General features: G+C 50.5%; 1 protein-coding gene across 1 annotated transcript in view; it reads left to right on the plus strand.

The window, feature by feature from the left end:
- The first annotated feature begins 12,996 nt into the window (after window positions 1-12,996).
- Window positions 12,997-20,207, plus strand: part of LOC149449573 (uncharacterized) — a 35,576-nt gene continuing 28,365 nt past the window's right edge. Inside the window, exon 1 of the mRNA XM_089693069.1 lies at window positions 12,997-13,149. Coding sequence (XP_089549195.1) covers window positions 12,997-13,149 — 153 coding nt within the window. The remainder of the gene's footprint in view (window positions 13,150-20,207) is intronic.

A 20,207-nucleotide genomic window follows, 5' to 3' on the forward strand; every position in this document is an offset into this window, starting at 1 on the left:
GTGGACTTGTCCTGTAAAAGCAATATTGCAGACTTGGAGTGATTGTAAGATGGAGCGCAACAAAACAGAAGCTTCCAGAATATCTGGTGGAGGAGGGGACTGGGTGTATGGGCCACATTGGTGGTATTTTGGGGCGTGCGTTTTCTGGGGATGTGGTGGGGAGGCTTTTCTTCAGCAGGGACAGGGAAGCTGGTCAGAGTTGATGGGAAGATGGATGGAGCCAAATACAGGGCAATCTTAGAAGAAAACCTGTTAGAGTCTGCAGAAGACTTGAGACCGGGGCGGAGGTTCCCCTTCCAGCAGGACAATGACCCGAAACATCCAGCCAGAGCTACAATGGAATGGTTCCGATCAAAGCATCTTCATGTGTTAGAATGGCCCAGTCACAGTCCAGACCCAAATCCAATGGAGAATCTGTGGCCAGACCTGAAAATTGCTGTTCCCAGACGCTCTCCATCCAATCTGACAGAGCTTGAGTGATTCTGCAAAGAAGAACGGGCAGAAATGTCCCTCTCTAGATGTGCAAAGAGACATCCCCAAAAAGACTTGCAGCTGGAATTGCAGCCAAAGGGGGGCAAAATACAAATGCCGGCATGCTTTTCACAGATTTATTGGTCACAAATGTTGGAAACCATTTCTCATTTTCCTTCCACTTCACAATGATTATGTTCAGCTTTGTGCACCTGAGGAATGTACAGAACATACAACAGCAATGCTCCTTCTGTCTATTGTGTCTGCAGAAAGGTTACTGGCAGTATATGAGAAATGTCAGACCTGTTTGTCCAGAGCCCGGAGGGGGGGAGGGGGGGGGTTGTAGAAAATGCCTTCACCATGATGGCAGACGGGGGATGAAGATTTCTTGCTATGGTGTGACATTCCTCAGTGGGGACGGGTCTGTTCATCTGACACAAACACAAAGTTATGTGTGACACCCTGACACCATAATACTTCATATCAGACATAGGGGAGCCCTACTGGAGAGAGAGAGAAGAAGGCGGAGTGATTGGAGAATCCGTTGCCATCGAGCTGTGGAGACTGCCCTCCGTAATCAGAAATCCCATTGAGTGAAGCTGATGGTGTTCAAGACGCTAATCCTGTTCAAAGAGGGGAAGATTTGCTGCCAGGAAGCTGATGAGGACAGAGGAGCAAAGCAACATACATTGCTGATAATATTGCTTGCTCAGTAGAGAGACCTTGTTATGTTCAGAGTCACCAGCGGATGCAAAGCAGACCCGGGTCGGTAAGATCGTGCACGCACCTCATTTCAGTGTTGGCACCTATAAGACTGAGACAGGCCTATAGTTAGTTAGGGTCTCTGTTTGTGTCAGGCCACAAGTGTTGTTACTGATCATTGGAAGGACTCCACAACTTAAAGCGACATTTCACATTGGAGAACTGATAAAATCCCACAAACTCACCCCAGACTGGCGTTTTGCTCAGAAGGAATACTCAGGCACGTGCTACAGGACCAGTTATGGGAGGGGGAATACTGTAGATGTGTGTAAGATTGTAAGCTGTTGTGCTGCACCGCAGGCTAGCCCATACCGTACATCCATACACTGATTCCTGCTCTGTGGGGTAATAACAGGTAAGGTGTGGCAGCTTAGTTGTGCCCCCAGTAGGTAAATTACTTCACTTTCTACCTTCATCCATCAGGAGGCGCCGTGCTGTGCAGCACAAGGGTCTCAGCCTTTGGGCTGGGTGTATGTAAATTTATTGCATGTTTCCAGCATTTGTGGTTGTGTTTATTTGCCACATCTAAGTAAAATTCTGTTGTGGCAAAAGCTGGTGTTGGGGTTGTTTCCTCGTTTGTGACTTCACTGTATCCTGGGGAGCCCCCCCCGGTACACGGCTTACAACTTGGCGTAGTTGGAAGGATACAGCGACCGTTATGGACGGGAATGCGGCTGGAGATCTTCCCCCGGCGCCATCCTGGGAAGCCCACCCCCGTACACGGCTTACAGGTCAGTGATGGTCTGGGGAGGCATATGCATGGAGGATGCACAGACCTCTACAGGCTAGACAATGGCACCCTGACTTCCATTAGGTATGGGGATGAAATCCTTGGACCCATTGTCAGACCCTACTCTTGTGCAGTGGGTCCTGGGTTCCTCCTGGTTCAGTGGGTCCTGGGTTCCTCCTGCTGCATTGCGTCCTTGTTCCTCCTGGTGCAGGGGGTCCTGGGTTCCTCCTGGTGCAGTGGGTCCTTGGCAATGCCTGGCCTCATGTAGGGATAGTATGCAGGCAGTTCCTGGAGGATGAAGGAATTGATACCATTGAATGGCTGCCCTCCTGACCTAAATCCAATGTCCCAGAAAGAGTGAGTCCCTGTCCTCCCGGATAGAGTGAGTCCCTGTCCTCCCGGATAGAGTGAGTCCTTGTCCTCCCGGATAGAGTGAGTCCCTGTCCTCCCGGATAAAGTTTGTCCCTGTCCTTCCGGATAAAGTGAGTCTCTGTCCTCCCCGATAGAGTGAGTCCCTCTCCTCCCCAATAGAGAGAATCCCTATCCTCCCGGATAGTGCTAGTCCCTGTCCTCCTGGATTGAGTGAGTCCCAGTCCTCCCGCATAGAGAGAGTCCCAGCCTCCCGGATAGAGAGAGTCCCTGTCCTCCCGGATAGAGAGAGTCCCTGTCCTCCGGATAAAGTGAGTCTCTTTCCTCCCGGATAGAGTGAGTCCCTGTCCTCCTCGATAGAGTGAGTCCCTCTCCTCCCCGATAGAGAGAGTCCTTGTCCTCCCGGATAGTGCTAGTCCCTGTCCTCCCAGATAGAGAGAGTTCCTGTCCTCCCAGATAGAGAGAGTTCCTGTCCTCCCAGATAGAGAGAGTCCCTGTCCTCCCGGATAGAGAGAGTCCCTGTCCTCCCGGATAGAGAGAGTCCCTGTCCTCCTGGATAGAGAGAGTTCCTGTTCTCCCCGATAGAGAGAGTCCCTGTTCTCCTGGATAGAGAGAGCCACTTTCCTCCCAGATAGAGTGAGTCCCTGTCCTCCCAGATAGAGTGAGTCCCTGTCCTCCCAGATTGTCAGGGATCGCCGCGGTGCTGGTCCCAGCGCATGCGCACTAGGCCTTCTCATACGGGGATGCGGGCGCTAGGTCCCGGCCAGCCGTGGTGACGGAGTTCGCGCATGTGCACTGGCGTTCGCGGGTGCGCGCCTAGACCAATGACAGCGCAAGGCGCAATATTTAAATCCCCCTGTGCTGTCACTGGTTGCCAAATGGTCTTCCTGTGATTCCTGTTCCCTGTAACCTGTGTTGTGAGTACTACTGACCCGTATTGCCTGACCTTTGCTGCTTTCTCCTGTCCTGACCCTTGGCTTGCCTGACCTCGCTCCTTAATGTCCCTGTATAGATCTGATCTCCTGTTACTGACCTGGCGTGTGACCTGACCATTCTTTGCCCCCTGCTACCGACTCGGCTTGTCTGACCTAGCTTTAGCTCATCCATCCATCCCACCGGGACCCCCCGGCCTCCTTACATCAGACTCTTACCCTGCGGTAGCCTCTGGCGGACTCCTCTACCACTGGTGGGTATACCCGGTAGTCGCAACCTGGTCTCGGAGCGCTTCAAGTCCATCCACACCATCAGGGGCCCTGGTGAACAAGTGCTCCGGAACTTAGACTCCGCGCTCCGGGGAAGCCTGACCAGTGGGTTGCTAGAGGTGCTGCCAGGTGGTCCCTTACAGTACCATTCGGCCATGACAGAGTCTGGAGGAGGACCCTCCCCACTGGAGGACATATGCCGGCACTTAGCGGCCCTGACCCAAGCCGTTACGGCACTACAAGACAGATACACCCATCTGGAAAACCACTTCCAGACATTAGCAGTATCAGACACCACCTCTCAGGCCCCGGTCTCTCCCACCCCGTCTGGGGAAACTCCTGGGCCTGCCACAGGAGCGGCTGCTGCACTCCCTATGACCGAACCCCGTGTTCCCCTGCTGGAACATTTTCGGGGAGACTGTGCGCATTTTAGGGCTTTCCGGAATTTCTGTCTCCTCTACTTTGATTTGCAGCCCCGCACGTTCACCACCGAGTCGGTTAAAGTGGGATTCAAAATTTCGTTGCTCCAGGACGAACCCCAGGACTGGGCCCATCGATTAATGGAAAACCATGACCCTCATTTAGAGTCGGTAAAAGATTTTTTTGAAGCGATGGCCATACTTTATGACGATCCGCAGTGGGGAGCTTCCGCCGAGTCGGCCCTATACTCTCTTAGACAGGGCCGCCGGGCGGCGGAAGAATATGCTTCCGAATTCAGACGGTGGATGTGGGATACACGATGGAATGACGCTGCTCTGCGTCATCAATTCTGTATTGGGCTCTCCGAAGCCCTAAAGGACGAACTGGCCTGAGTGGGCCTACCAGAATCCCTGGAAGATCTTATCTCCCTGGCGATCCAAATTGATCGTAGGTTGCGGGAACGCAGGTTTGAGAGGTCCAGCCAGGGTCAGGGGATTACCTGGGCCCTGGTCCGGGGGGCAGACCAACCCACTACAGCAGATAACCAGACTCCTGTTCCTGTGGACACCCAAGAGCCCATGCAGCTGGGCCTGGCCGGGCATACACTATCTCCCGAGGAACGCCAGCGAAGACGATCCAAAAACCTCTGTCTCTACTGTGGAGAAGCCGGTCACATGGTGCGGTCCTGTCCTCTGAAAGCAAGTAAGTCGACTTCTTCCTTTTCTTCCTTGTCTATTGGGGATGTTAGACAGTCCAGTTACTTAGCTGTACCCCTCTTCTTCCAGCTCCCAGGAAGAACCGTGGAAGTGACAGCTATAATTGACTCAGGGGCATGCAGTTGCTTTTTGGATCTAGACTTCGCACGTCAGCAGGAGATTCCTCTACAGCTCAGAAAACAGGGTCTTCATTTATTTCTGGCTAATGGTTCTCGGATTAGGTTGGGGTGAGTTGATCAGGAAACCCCTATTATTCCTACCACCATAGCGGGCCAACACCGGGAACTCCTGCGTTTTGATGCCACCCCTTTTCCTAGTCATTTTGGGGCTTCCGTGGTTACAGGCCCACAACCCCCAAACTGACTGGGAGACCGGGTCAGTACAGTTCCTCTCAACATATTGTCAGGAACACTGTCACGCTTCGGGCCCCGGAACTCCCCAAATTCTCCTTTGTTCAGAAGGGGACCCCAGCTTAAGACAAGTCATTCCAGCGGCCTACCATGGCTATCTGGATGTCTTCAGCAAACGCGGGGCAGACGCCTTGCCTCCTCACCGCCCATACGATTGTCCTATTGATCTGTTACCCGGTTCTGAGATTCCTTTCGGTCGGATTTTTCCTCTGTCCGAATTAGAATTGGGGGTTCTCAAGGAATACATTGATGAGAATCTCCAAAAAGGGTTCATCCGCCCTTCCACCTCACCAGCAGGAGCTGGAATTTTCTTTGTGGAGAAAAAAGATAAATCCCTGAGACCCTGCATTGATTACCGCAAATTAACCTCTTGCCGACCGCGCATAGCCGAATGACAGCTTCACCGCGGCCGGCCAGTTCTGAGTGGACGTCATATGACGTCCTCCCAGAACGCGCTCTCCTGCGCGCCCCAGGGGGCGCGCACCCGGCGATCTCCGTGATCGCTGTGTCCTACGGACACAGCTGATCACGAGATGTGGTAAAAGGCCGATCATACCGGCCTTTTACCACGTGATCAGCGGTGTCCAATGACACGCTGATCACAGGGAAATGCAAGTGCCGGTTCTCGGCTGCACTTTCCTCACGCTGTCAGATCGTGAGGAAAGTACTGCCGAGAACCGGCAGTTGTCAGAGCGAGGATCGGCACCGATCATCAGGGCACTGATGATCAGTGCCCTGATGATCGGTGCCCAGCAGTGACACCCGCAAGTTCCGCCCAGCAGTGCGCCCACTAGCTCCGCCCACCCGTGCCCAGCAGTGCACCCACCTGTGCCCAGCAGTGCCCCCACCTGTGCCCAGCAGTGCACCCACCTGTGCCACTCTGCAGTGCCACCTACCTGTGCCCAGAAGTGCCACCTACATGTGCCCAGCTGTGCCACCCACCTGTGCCCACCCACCTGTGCCCACCAGTGCCACCCACCTGTGCCCACCAGTGCCACCCACCTGTGCCCACCCACCAGTGCTGCCCACCAGTGCCACCCACCAGTGCAGCCCAGCAGTGCTGCCAGTCAGTGCCACCAGTCAGTGCCCAGGGGTTGTGCCAGTCAGTGCCGCCAGTCAGTGCCCAGCAGTGATGCCAGTCAGTGCCGTCTATCAGTACCCATAATCAGTGTCACCTATCAGTGCCGCCTATCAGTGCTGCATATCAGTGCCGCCTATCCGTGACCCCTAATTAGTGCTGTCTATCAGTGCCGCCTATCCGTGCCACCTCATTAGTACTGCCTATCAGTGCCCTTTAGTGCTGCCTATCAGTGCCCATCAGTGCCGCCTATCAGTGCCCTTTAGTGCTGCCTATCAGTGCCCATCAGTGCCGCCTATCAGTGCCCATCAGTGCTGCCTCATCAACGCACATCAGTGAAGGAGAAAAAATACCTGTTTGAAAAATTTTATAAAAGAAACAAATAAACTTTTTTTTTTTTCAAATTTTTTGCACTTTTTTTATTTATAGCACAAAAAGTAAAGGGCCCAGTGGCGATTAAATACCACCAAAAGAAAGCTCTATTGGTGAGAAAAAAATGATCAAAATTTCATATGGGTACAATGTTGCATGACCGCGCAATTGTCAATCAAAGTGCGGCAGCGCTGAAAGCTGAAAATTGGCCTGGTAAGGAAGGGGGTATAAGTGCCTGGTAGGCAAGTGGTTAAATAAAGTCACAATTAAGAATCGCTATCCCTTGCCCCTGGTCCCAGAGCTTTTCCAAAGCTTAAAATCCGTAGCCCTTGTTACCAAGCTGGATCTGAGAGGGGCTTACAACCTGGTGCGCATAAGGGAGGGGGACGAGTGGAAGACTGCATTTCGCACTCGTTTCGGCCATTTCGAGTATTTGGTCATGCCATTTGGACTCTGCAACTCCCCGGCCACATTCCAACATTTTGTCAATGACATATTCAGGGACTACCTCGACATCTTCGTCATTGTTTACCTAGACGACATACTAATATTCTCACCCTCACTGGAGGCTCATAGGGATCATGTGACAAGGGTCTTGGAGCGATTACGCCTACATGGGCTATACGCCAAGGCTGACAAGTGCAGTTTCGAACAGCACAGTATTTCCTTTTTGGGATTGATCATCTCCACCAAGGGGGTCGCGATGGATCTCCAAAAGGTCTCGGCAATTCTGGATTGGCCAATTCCAACAGATAAGAAGGGCATCCAGCGTTTCATTGGATTCACTAACTTCTACAGGAAGTTTATCAGGAACTTCTCAGGTCTGGTCTCCCCCATAACGCAATTGACCAAACAAGGAACCCGCTTTAAATGGAGGCCGGAGTCCCAGGCGGCCTTCGAGTCCTTAAAGAGCTTGTTTACCACTGCACCCATTCTTGGTCACCCGGGTGCTGCGCTGCCTTATGTCCTAGAAGTAGACGCATCTGAAAATGCAGTGGGCTCGATCCTATCCCAAAGGAAGGGCACTAAGGAACTTCTGCACCCCGGTGGCATTTCTCTCAAGAAAACTTACTCCAGCTGAAAGAAACTACGACATTGGCGAGAATTATTGGCCATTAAGACAGCATTGGAGGAATGGAGATATCTGTTAGAAGGGCCACACATCCGATCTTGATCTTCATCGATCATAAAAATTTAGAATATTTAAGAACGGCAAAACGCTTACGACCACGCCAGGCGAGATGGGCACTCTTCTTCTCCCGATTCTCATTCCACATAACATACAGACCGGGGTCCAAGAACACGAAGTTCGATGCTCTCTCGAGCATGTTCGAGGATCCTAAGGAAGAACCAAGACCTGATACCATTCTTTCGTCAGGAAACTTTCTGGCTCTCCAGACGGAACTGCGTTCTAAACTGCAGGACGCATCTGTGACGATGCCCATCCCATCTGGGGTATCACTCCAGAACAAGGGGGGACTCATATGGAAAAAGGGGTTGATCGTGGTGCCAGATGAGGTCCAGACGTTGGTCCTGGGACATTGCCATGATCATCCGATGGCAGGACACTTCGGGCAAGCAAAGACCCTTGAACTGCTCAGACGCATTTTTTGGTGGCCAAATGTGACCAGAGACTGCGAACGGTACATCAAATCATGTACCGTTTGTCAGAGAAACAAGCCTCCTAGGAGCAAGGCCTGGGGACTACTACGCCCACTACCTATACCCGATCGGCCCCGATTGCTATGGACTTCATAGTTGAACTTCCTCCTTCCCAGGGCCATACCGTAATCTTCGTGATCATAGACCGCCTGTCAAAGATGGCCCACTTCTTATCCCTGAAGAGTACCCCATTGGCTCTTGAGACCGCTCAGATCTTCATTCGAGAAGTGGTTAGGTTACACGGAGTCCCGGAAGATATCGTCTTGGACCGAGGAGTCCAATTTACCTCCAAATTCTGGAAGACCTTATGTAAGGCACTGGGTATCAAACTCTCCCTCTCCTCTGCGTTTCACCCACAGACCAACGGGCAAACGAAAAGGACCAACCAGACACTAGAACAGTATTTAAGATGTTACACGTCCTTTCTACAGGATGATTGGCTGACGCTCCTGCCTTTGGCAGAATTCGCCTATAATAATGCGAATCATTCAACCACGGGACAATCCCCGTTTTTGGAAATTATGGGTTTCACCCCACCTTTTTACCCGATCTGGTCGCTGAGAGTTCAGTTCCAGCTACTCAAAGCACTATCATTTTTTTTTCCAACAATAAGATGCTTCAGGAAGCCATGGCTAAAGCCCAGGAAGATAACAAGAAGGCCTTTGACAAGAAGCGAAGGGGGGAACTGGTGCTGCAACCTGGGGATAAAGTCTGGTTGGCAACAACAAACCTAAAGATGTTGTGTCCCTCGAAGAAACTAGGACCCAAATTTTTGGGCCCATTTCATGTGAAGCGCATGATTAATAAGGTGGCATACGAGCTCATTCTTCCAGAAACCTTCAAAATCCACCCGGTATTTCATGTCTCTCTGCTAAAACCAGTCGTACCAGACCCATTCCCGGATCGAGAGTCCAGACCCCCGGAAGCTATAACCATTGAAGAACAAGAGGAATTTGAAGTGGAAGCAATCCTAAATTGCCGAAAGAGGGGGGGCCAGACCCAGTTTTTAATCAAATGGAAAGGCTATGGTCCAGAGGAGAACTCTTGGGAACCAGCCCAAAATGTCGATGCCCCTAGACTTATCCGGGAGTTTTTTCGTGGCCACCCACGGTGGAGAGATCAGTTGGGCACCCGGAGGTTGCCCATGGGGGGGGCAATGTCAAGGATCACCACGGCGCTGGTCCCAGCGCATGCGCACTAGGCGTTCTCATACGGGGATGTGGGCGCTAGGTCCCGGTCAGCCACGGCGACGGAGTTCGCGCATGCACACTGGCGTTCGCGGGTGCGCGCCTAGCACCAATGACAGCGCAGGGCGCGATATTTAAATCCCCCTGTGCTGTCACTGGTTGCCGAATGGTCTTCCTGTGATTCCTGTTCCCTGTAACCTATGTTGTGAGTACTACTGACCCGTATTGCCTGTCCTTTGCTGCTTTCTCCTGTCCTGACCCTTGGCTTGCCTGACCTCGCTCCTGAATGTCCCTATATAGATCTGATCTCCTGTTACTGACCTGGCGTGTGACCCGACCATTCTTTGCCTGCTGCTTTGTACCGAACCGACCCCCCGACTACTGACTCGGCTTGTCTGACCTAGCTTTAGCTCATCCATCCATCCCACTGGGACCCCCCGGCCTCCTCACATTAGACTCTTACCCTGCGGGAGCCTCTGGCGGACTCCTCTACCACTGGTGGGTATACCCGGTAGTCGCGACCTGGTCTCGGAGCGCTCCAGGTCCATCCCCACCATCAGGGGCCCTGGTGAACAAATGCTCCGGAACTTAGACTCCGCGCTCCGGGGAAGCCTGACCAGTGGGTTGCTAGAGGTGCTGTCAGGTGGTCCCTTACACGAATAGAGTGAGTCCCCGTGCTCCCAGATAGAGAGAGTTCCCATCCTCCCGGATAGAGAGAGTCCTCGTCCTCCCAGATAGAGAGAGTCCCGTCCTCCCGGATAGTGCTAGTCCCTGTCCTCCCGGATAGAGAGAGTCCCCATCCTCCTGGATAGAGTGAGTCCCTGTCCTCCCCGATAGAGTGAGTCCCTGTTCTCCCAAGTAGAGTGAGTCCCTGTCCTCCCAGATAGAGAGAGTCCCCGTCCTCCCGGATAGAGAGAGTCCCTGTCCTCATGGATGACTTTGCAGCAAGACACAAGGTGAAAGCCTTCAGCAGGAGCTCATCTGTGTCAGATATTTGTGAACACAGCCTTGAACTTTCAGGAGTTACATGACTGTGACAGCATCCCAGAAAGTAGATGGCTATCCTGGATGATGGTTGAACTAAGATGGTGCCATCTTTCTGGAGAGAAAAGCAAGTGAAGGTATTATCAGGGGGAGAACTGTGATTGCACTGACCATGAGAGAATATATCTGATAATGGGTCCCTTTAAGAAGGACAAGGTTGGGTTGTCTATTTTTCAGGGTCAAGGAACCTCCAGTCTTTTGTATTTACGGGATAAATAATTTCTCTGTTGTGTCATAGAGGTCTCAGGGGAGGGGAATTTTGCTGTCATGGTTTTATTTCCTCATAATTTATATCCACATAAATCTTGTGTAATATCGTATTATCATCTTCAGTCTGGTGTGATCCTTCTTCCTCCTTGTCCCTCATATGTCTGGTGATCGGGATATGGCCGACTCCATCACCTGCGACTTGAAATTCAGTACCATCAAACTGAAGGAATTCCGACATGGCAGTAAGTGGGATTCATGATGATGATTGGTTTGATTTGGTTTTATCTTCATCCAGATTTGTGGTGTTAGAGTTCGATGGAAGAGTGGTCATTAGAACATGGTCTTCCATTGTTTGGGGGGATTTCAGCTCATGGAAGGAGGAGTGTGATAGGTCGGTGTGGATCATGGCTCTGGGCATATCAAATCACTTATCCTAATTATGTTTCCTGAATTGGATCTCCTTTACATGTGACTTCAACCTTGTCATTAACCCTTACGTTACTGGAAAATGATGGCCGACACTTCAGTCTGTGCAAAGGTGTACTGTAACTCTCCACCAGTATGGAAGGGATCTCATGCTGATGGTAATGGCTGCCCGTCAGGATGGACGGGTCCTCATGCAGGTGGAAATGGCTGTCCGTCAGGATGGAAGGGTTCTCATGAAGTTGGAAATTGCTCTCTATCAGGAAGGAAGGGTCCTCATGCTGATGGAAATGGCTCTTCATCAGGATTAAAGGGTCCTAATGCTGGTGGAAATGGCTGTCCGTCAGGATAGAAGGGTCCTCATGCTGGTAAAAATGGCTCTCCATCAGGATGGAAGGGACCTCATGCTGAATGAAATGGCTCTCCATCAGAATGGAAGGGTTCTCATGCAGGTGGAAATGGCTCTCTGTCAGGATGGAAGGGTTCTCATGCTGATGGAATTGGCTCTCCATCAGGATGGAAGGGTCCTCATGCTGATGGAAATGGTTATTCATCAGGATGGAAGGGACCTCATAGTGAACAAAATGGCTCTCCATCAGGATTGAAGAGACCTCATGCTGGTGAACATGGTTCTCCGTCAGAATGGAAGGGTTCTCATGCAGGTGGAAATGGCTCTCTGTCAGGATGGAACGGTTCTCATGCTGATGGAATTGGCTCTCCATCAGGATGGAAGGGTCCTCATGCTGATGGAAATGGTTCTTCATCAGGATGGAAGGGTCCTAATGCTGGTGAATATGGTTGTCCGTCAGAATAGAAGGAATGTCATGCTGAAGGAAATGGCTCTCCATCAGGATGGAATGGATGCCTGTACAATGATGGGTGCGTGTACAATAATGGGTGTCTGTACAATGATGGGTGCGTGTACAATGATGGGTGCGTGTACAATGATGGGTGCGTGTACAATGATGGGTGTCTGTACAATGATGGATGTCTGTACAATGATGGGTGCTGTACAATGATGGATGTCTGTACAATGATGGGTGCCTGTACAATGATGGGTGTCTGTACTGCGACGGAAGCGTAGGCAGGACAGAACGCACAAAGAAGATGGTAAACACACAAAGCTTTATTGAACTATGGAAGGCACTCAATCAGGGTAGGAAGGTAGAGTCCAGGTACCCAAAAAGGGGAAGAGAGGGGAGGAGCCCAATATAATTGTAATCCGGCCCACGATAGGGCAATCTAGGTAGCGAGGGCCCGAGCACACGGGGAGGGGGGGCTGTCCAGGTAGCTACGATACTCCAAACACGCAATAGGCAGTCCAAGCAAGTATTAATCCCGGCACACAATAGCGGCAGTTCAGGCAGCACTGATCCAGGCACTCAATGGGGCAGTTCAGGCAAGGGTAATCTGGGCACACAATAGGGGCAGTTCAGGCAAGGGTAATCTGGGCACACAATAGGGGCAGTTCAGGCAAGGGTAATCTGGGCACACAATAGGGGCAGTTCATGGCACTCCGCAACATGCGGCTTGTAGGGACACTCAGCAGCAGGTGGCTTCCAGGGACACTCGATCAGCAGACCTTGCAGCAGCAGATCTTGTATCCAGCCACTGGACGCCCTGTTCTATCTTGTATCCGGCCAATGGACGCCCTGTTCTGTCTTGTATCCAGCCACTGGACGCCCTGTTCTGTCTTGTATCCGGCCAATGGACGCCCTGTTCCATCTTGTATCCAGCCACTGGACGCCCTGTTCTGTCTTGTATCCGGCCAATGGACGCCCTGTTCCATCTTGTATCCAGCCACTGGACGCCCTGTTCTGTCTTGTATCCGGCCAATGGACGCCCTGTTCCGTTTTGTATCTGGCCAATGGACGCCCTGTTCTGTCTTGTATCCGGCCAATGGACACCCTGTTCTGTCTCGTATCCGGCCAATGGACGCCATGTTCCATCTTGTATCCGGCCAATGGACGCCCTGTTCTGTCTTGTATCCGGCCAATGGATACCCTGTTCTGTCTCGTATTCGGCCAATAGACGCCATGTTCCATCTTGTATCCGGCCAATGTAAGGAGGGGACAGTGAGGAACGTGGTTAAGGTTAGCTTGTGTAAGATTTTGGAGGTTAGGTTATGAATGACTTTGGAGATTAGGGATCAGAAGACTTGTAGGTTTGGGAACATTCTGAAGGTTAGGTTGCAGGGAAGTGAGGTTGTGGAAGGATTTGGAGGTTAGGTCTGGGAATACTTTAAAGTGAGATGAAAATCAAACAAAGCATGTTCTCCTGTAGTGTGCACTTGCCTCAATCTAAAGCACCCATTCCTCTACTATCTGCACGAGTCACTTCTGATAGTCTATGTCGGGGGTCTCCAGATGTTATAAACAAAGAGCCAATTTGTTATCCTTCAGACTTCAAAAGGGCCAGACCTTGAGTAGAAAATGTCCTGGCCTTGGCAACAACATCCATCACTGGTGTCAGTAAAAGGAATAGTGTCCCATCATCGGTGTCAGTGGGAGGAATAGTGCCCTGTCGTTTGTGTCAGTGGGAGGAATAGTGCCCCATCATTGGTGTCAGTGGGAGGAATAGTGCCCCATCATTGGTGTCATTGGGAGGAATAGTGCCCCATCATTGGTGTCAGTGGGAGGAATAGTGCCCCATCTTTGGAATCAGTGGGAGGAATAGTGCCCTATCATTGGTGTCAGTGGGAGGAATAGTGCCCCATCATTGGTATCAGTGGGGAGGAATAGTGCCCCATCATTGGTGTCAGTGGGAGGAATAGCGCCCCACCATCGGTGTCAGTGGGAGTAATAGTGCCCCATCGTCGGTGCCAGTAGGAGGAATAGTGCCCCATCGTCGGTGCCAGTAGGAGGAATACTGCCCCATCGTCGGTGCCAGTAGGAGGAATAGTGCCCCATCATTGGTGTCAGCGGGAGGAATAGTGCCCCATCATTGGTGTCAGCGGGAGGAATAGTGCCCCATCATTGGTGTCAGCGGGAGGAATAGTGCCCCATCATTGGTGTCAGCGGGAGGAATAGTGTCTCATCATTGGTATCAGTGGGAGGAATAGCGCCCCATCATTGGTGTCAGTAGGAGGAATAGCGCCCCATCATTGGTGTCAGTGGGAGGAATAGTGCCCCATCATTGGTGTCAGCGGGAGGAATAGTGCCCCATCATTGGTGTCAGCGGGAGGAATAGTGCCCCATCATTGGTGTCAGCGGGAGGAATAGTGTCTCATCATTGGTATCAGTGGGAGGAATAGCGCCCCATCATTGGTGTCAGTAGGAGGAATAGCGCCCCATCATTGGTGTCAGTGGGAGGAATAGTGCCCCATCATTGGTGTCAGTGGGAGGAATAGTACAAACAAGCGATCCCTGTGCTCAAATCCCAACAGCTAGTCCATGCATTCATCCATCAGGTGCTAAAGGGGTGTAACCACATATTAACACTAGAAATTTTGAAGTACCCTGTGCACACTGGTATATACCCTTTCAAGCAGACTATGCAATAAATAGGGATTGAAAGGGTATATAGCAGTGTGCACAGGGTACTTCAAAATTTCTAGTGTTAATATGTGGTTACACCCCTTTAGCACCTGATGGATAAATGCATGGACTAGCTGTTGGGATTCGAGCGCAGGGATCTCTTGTTTGTTGTATTGTTGGGTCAGTAGCCAGACCTGAACCTTGTAGCTCTCCCCATTGTGTCTTTTCCCCTATGTTAGCATTGTGTCCACAGTAGCATTTGCGTAGGCAGAGCAGAGTAGGACCGGCCATAGAGGCAGAGCAGAGTAGGACCGGCCATAGAGGCAGAGCGGAGTAGGACCGGCCATAGAGGCAGAGCGGAGTAGGACCGGCCATAGAGGCAGAGCGGAGTAGGACCGGCCATAGAGGCAGAGCGGAGTAGGACCGGCCATAGAGGCAGAGCGGAGTAGGACCGGCCATAGAGGCAGAGCGGAGTAGGACCGGCCATAGAGGCAGAGCGGAGTAGGACCGGCCATAGAGGCAGAGCGGAGTAGGACCGGCCATAGAGGCAGAGCGGAGTAGGACCGGCCATAGAGGCAGAGCGGAGTAGGACCGGCCATAGAGGCAGAGCGGAGTAGGACCAGCCATAGAGGCAGAGCGGAGTAGGACCGGCCATAGAGGCAGAGCGGAGTAGGACCGGCCATAGAGGCAGAGCGGAGTAGGACCGGCCATAGAGGCAGAGCAGAGTAGGACCGGCCATAGAGGGATTACTTTGATGCAGTTGGCCAGTTTAAGCATGTATTGTAATGTGTGAACTAAATAACCCTATTTATTGCATAGTCTGCTTGGAAGGGTATATACCAGTGTGCAGAGGGTCCTTCAGAATTTCTAGTAGGAGGAATAGTGCCCCATCATTGGTGTCAGCGGGAGGAATAGTGCCCCATCATTGGTGTCAGTGGGAGGAATAGTGCCCCATAGTTGGTGTCAGTGGGAGGAATAGTGTCCCATAGTTGGTGTCAGTGGGAGGAATAGTGCCCCATAGTTGGTGTCAGTGGGAGGAATAGTGCCCCATCATTGGTGTCAGTGGGAGGAATAGTGCCCCATCATTGGTGTCAGTGGGAGGAATAGTGCCCCATCATTGGTGTCAGTGAGAGGAATAGTGCCCCATCATTGGTGTCAGTGGGAGGAATAGTGCCCCATAGTTGGCATCAGTGGGAGGAATAGTGTCCCATTATTGGTGTCAGTGGGAGAAATAGTGCCCCATAGTTGATATCAGTGGGAGGAATAGTGCCCCATCATTGGTGTCAGTGGGAGGAATAGTGCCCCATCATTGGTGTCAGTGGGAGGAATAGTGTCCCATCATTGATGTCAATGGGAGGAATAGTGCCCCATCATTGGTGTCAGTGGGAGGAATAGTGCCTCATCATTGGTGTCAGTGAGAGGAATAGTGCCCCATCATTGGTGTCAGTGAGAGGAATAGTGCCCCATCATTGGTGTCAGTGAGAGGAATAGTGCCCCATCATTGGTGTCAGTGAGAGGAATAGTGCCCCATCATTGGTGTCAGTGGGAGGAATAGCGCCCCATAGTTGGCATCAGCGGGAGGAATAGTGTCCCATTATTGGTGTCAGTGGGAGAAATAGTGCCCCATAGTTGATATCAGTGGGAGGAATAGTGCCCCATAGTTGGTGTCAGTGGGAGAAATAGTGCCCCATAGTTGGTGTCAGTGGTAGCATTATTGCCCCAAGGGCTTGATAAAGGCAAGCAAAGGTCTAGGACAGGTCAATACCACAAAATCCCAGAAGATGGCCCCGCCCTTCTTCCAGCATGCAGCAGGAGATTTGCAGCTGTGCATGTTTCCCTATTATCTGTGTTGAGGGGGCAAGTGGTGACCCTTCTCTCCACTCAGATCTCAGCTTCCTTCTCTGTGCTGTACAGTGTGTTATGTCAGATCCCTGCCCCCTGCCATGTGGAGCTCAGAAAAATCCTTTGATCTGTGTAAAGAAGGGGGGAGTGGTGTCCTTTCCCCCACTCAGGTCTCAGATTACACTCAGCTTCCATCTCTGTGCTGTACAGTGTGTGATGTCAGATCCCTGTCCCCTGCCTTCTGGAGCTCAGAACAAAAAGCCTTTGATCTGTGTGTTTTAGGAGGCTGTAGAGAAGAGAGGGCTTCAGATAAACAGGTACAACTTATGTAGGAGGATTTGTTTCATCTCTGTATCCCCTGAGGCCAAATCCAAACGTTTATTATATTGCAGATGACCAATTCTTAGATGTGACGGCTGCATTTGTTTCTTTTTTTTTTTGTTTCCTTTCCTTTAGTTTCACCTGGTGATCCTGCCAGTAAGTCTGTTGTTTTTCTACAGAATAATCTCTCCTGAAAATGTAGCAATTACAGGGATGAGACAAATCATTTCCCACTGACAGGGGTGTCTACAATGATCATCTTTTATTTATGCAAAACCTTTATTCCCACCAAGACTGTTACTTTACCTGCAATGTTTGACTTCGATTTGTTAGTGTGTCTAAATCTGCTAGTTCATCTAACTCTCCCCTCCCCCCCACCAGCCTGACAATGCTGCTGTCCAAAGTTGCCCCCTGTGCTCCTTCATCCAGACCGGGGGTGGGGTGCTCTAATACAGGAGGTGTGTTACCAGAGGTGAAAAAAGCCTAATAAAAGGAAAACAAATGCAGACACCATATCTAATGATCGGCAATCTTCCATATGAGAGATTTTCGGTTTTGGGATCAATGCCACTTGTAATCTATGAAGTCGGCCACATTAGATTGCGGCCAAGTGTCCCCTGCTTAGAAGGAGCCCCCCGACTGACCACGGCCAAGAAAGTCGCTATTGGCACACACTGGTGGTCAGACCCGGGATCGATCGCTTTACTCCGCAGTATATTATGACGATTCCCAGTCTGAAGGATTATAATCCCAACAAATGACGCATTTCACGGTTTCAGCAGCAACATTGTATCAATTTATTTAATCGATAACAGACTGTATATAAGTGTGACCAATCGGAGGTCAGAACTCGTATTCAGCAACATTGTATCATTTCATCCAACCGATTGCTGACCATTTGTATCTAAGTGAGACCAATCAGAGGTCAGAACTCGTATTCAGCAACATTGTATCAATTCATCCAACCGATTGCTGACCATTTGTATCTAAGTGAGACCAATCAGAGGTCAGAACTCGTATTCAGCAACATTGTATCAATTCATCCAACCGATTGCTGACCATTTGTATCTAAGTGAGACCAATCAGAGGTCAGAACTCGTATTCAGCAACATTGTATCATTTCATCCAACCAATTGCTGATTGTATCTAAGTGTGACCAATCGGAGGTCAGAACTCGTATTCAGCAACATTGTATCATTTCATCCAACCAATTGCTGATTGTATCTAAGTGTGACCAATCGGAGGTCAGAACTCGCATTCAGCAGCAACATTGTATCATTTCATCCAACCAATTGCTGATTGTATCTAAGTGTGACCAATCGGAGGTCAGAACTCGTATTCAGCAACATTGTATCATTTCATCCAACCAATTGCTGATTGTATCTAAGTGTGACCAATCGGAGGTCAGAACTCGCATTCAGCAGCAACATTGTATCATTTCATCCAACCAATTGCAGATTGTATCTAAGTGTGACCAATCGGAGGTCAGAACTCATATTCAGCAGCATTGTATCATTTCATCCAACCAATTGCAGATTGTATCTAAGTGTGACCAATCGGAGGTCAGAACTCGTATTCAGCAACATTGTATCATTTTATCCAACTGATTGCAGACCGTTTGTATCTAAGTGTGACCAATCAGAGGTCAGAACTCGTATTCAGCAACATTGTATCATTTTATCCAACTGATTGCAGACCGTTTGTATCTAAGTGTGACCAATCAGAACTCTTCCACCCCCCTGAAAATCTGTTTCCATAGAAAGGGTCAGACACAATGATTTCGAGTCAATCGTTTCATGAGAATCGTCTTTGATGTGTTTCTGGAAATGTCGAAAATCGGGAAGGGAGGGGTCCATCACACATAGACAAAGCTTTGTGATTGGGATTCACCCTCCATAGAGAAAGAGGAAGTCAGACGATCCATCCGTCTACCAGAAACGTCCACAAAGACACACAAACAGCCGCAGGAATCTAGAAGATTTCACAACAATGGTTTGCGGGAGGAAAACGAAAATGAACGAACAATATTTTGTCTTTTCTACTTTAAAGTGGAAGAAACATCTAACTACAGTGAAGGAAATGTGTATTTCCTCCCCGGCTGATGGTGAATGTTCGCCCCTCACACAGAAATGATCGGTCTAACAATGGAATGTTCGCCCCTCACACAGAAATGATCGGTCTAACAATGGAATGTTCGCCCCTCACACAGAAATGATCGGTCTAACAATGGAATGTTCGCCCCTCACACAGAAATGATCGGTCTAACAATGGAATGTTCGCCCCTCACACAGAAATGATCGGTCTAACAATGGAATGTTCTCCCCTCACACAGAAATGATCGGTCTAACAATGGAATGTTCGCCCCTCACACAGAAATGATCGGTCTAACAATGGAATGTTCGGTGTAACACTGAGAGACAGAATACAACAACAAATTCAGCAGAAATGCGTCTAACAAATGATGACTGATCTGCATGTTCATGAGGGAAAGAAGGATTTCATCCCCTATCATTCAGCAGGATTTCTGGCTCCCAGGTGTCTCTCATACAGGTAACAAGCTGAGATTAGAAGCAGTCTCTTAAATGGAGTGCTGCTAATCTCATTGTGTTACCTGTATAAAAGACACCTGTCCACAGGAGCCATCAAACCATCAGATTGGAGGGTGGACCTACAGACAGGTACAGAGAAGGTTGGATGGATGGTGGACCTACAGACAGGTACAGAGAAGGTTGGATGGATGGTGGACCTACAGACAGGTACAGAGAAGGTTTGATGGAGGGAGAACCTAGAGACAGGTACAGGGAAGGTTGGATGGAGGGAGGACCTAGAGACAGGTACAGGGAAGGTTGGATGGAGGGAGGACCTAGAGACAGGTACAGGGAAGGTTGGATGGAGGGAGGACCTAGAGACAAGTACAGGGAAGGTTGGATGGAGAGCGAACCTAGAGACAGGTACAGGGAAGGTTGGATGGAGGGAGGACTTAGAGACAGGTACAGAGAAGGTTGGATGGAGGTTGGACCTAGAGACAGGTACAGTGAAGGTTGGATGTAGGGAGGACCTAGAGACAGGTACAGGTAAGGTTGGATGGAGGTTGGACCTAGAGACAGGTACAGTGAAGGTTGGATGGAGGGAGGACCTAGAGACAAGTACAGGGAAGATTGGATGGAGAGCGAACCTAGAGACAGGTACAGGGAAGGTTGGATGGAGGGAGGACCTAGAGACAGGTACAGGGAAGGTTGGATGGAGAGCGGACCTAGAGACAGGTACAGGGAAGGTTGGATGGAGGGAGGACCTAGAGACAGGTACAGGGAAGGTTGGATGGAGGTTGGACCTAGAGACAGGTACAGTGAAGGTTGGATGGAGGGAGGACCTAGAGACAGGTACAGGGAAGGTTGGATGGAGGTTGGACCTAGAGACAGGTACAGGGAAGGTTGGATGGAGGGAGGACCTAGAGACAGGTACAGGGAAGGTTGGATGGAGAGCGGACCTAGAGACAGGTACAGGGAAGGTTG

The sequence above is a fragment of the Staurois parvus genome, unplaced genomic scaffold, assembly GCF_062004578.1.
Source record: "Staurois parvus isolate SC_StPar_1 unplaced genomic scaffold, SC_StPar_1.0 ptg000612l, whole genome shotgun sequence".
Classification (NCBI taxonomy): Eukaryota; Metazoa; Chordata; class Amphibia; order Anura; family Ranidae; genus Staurois; species Staurois parvus.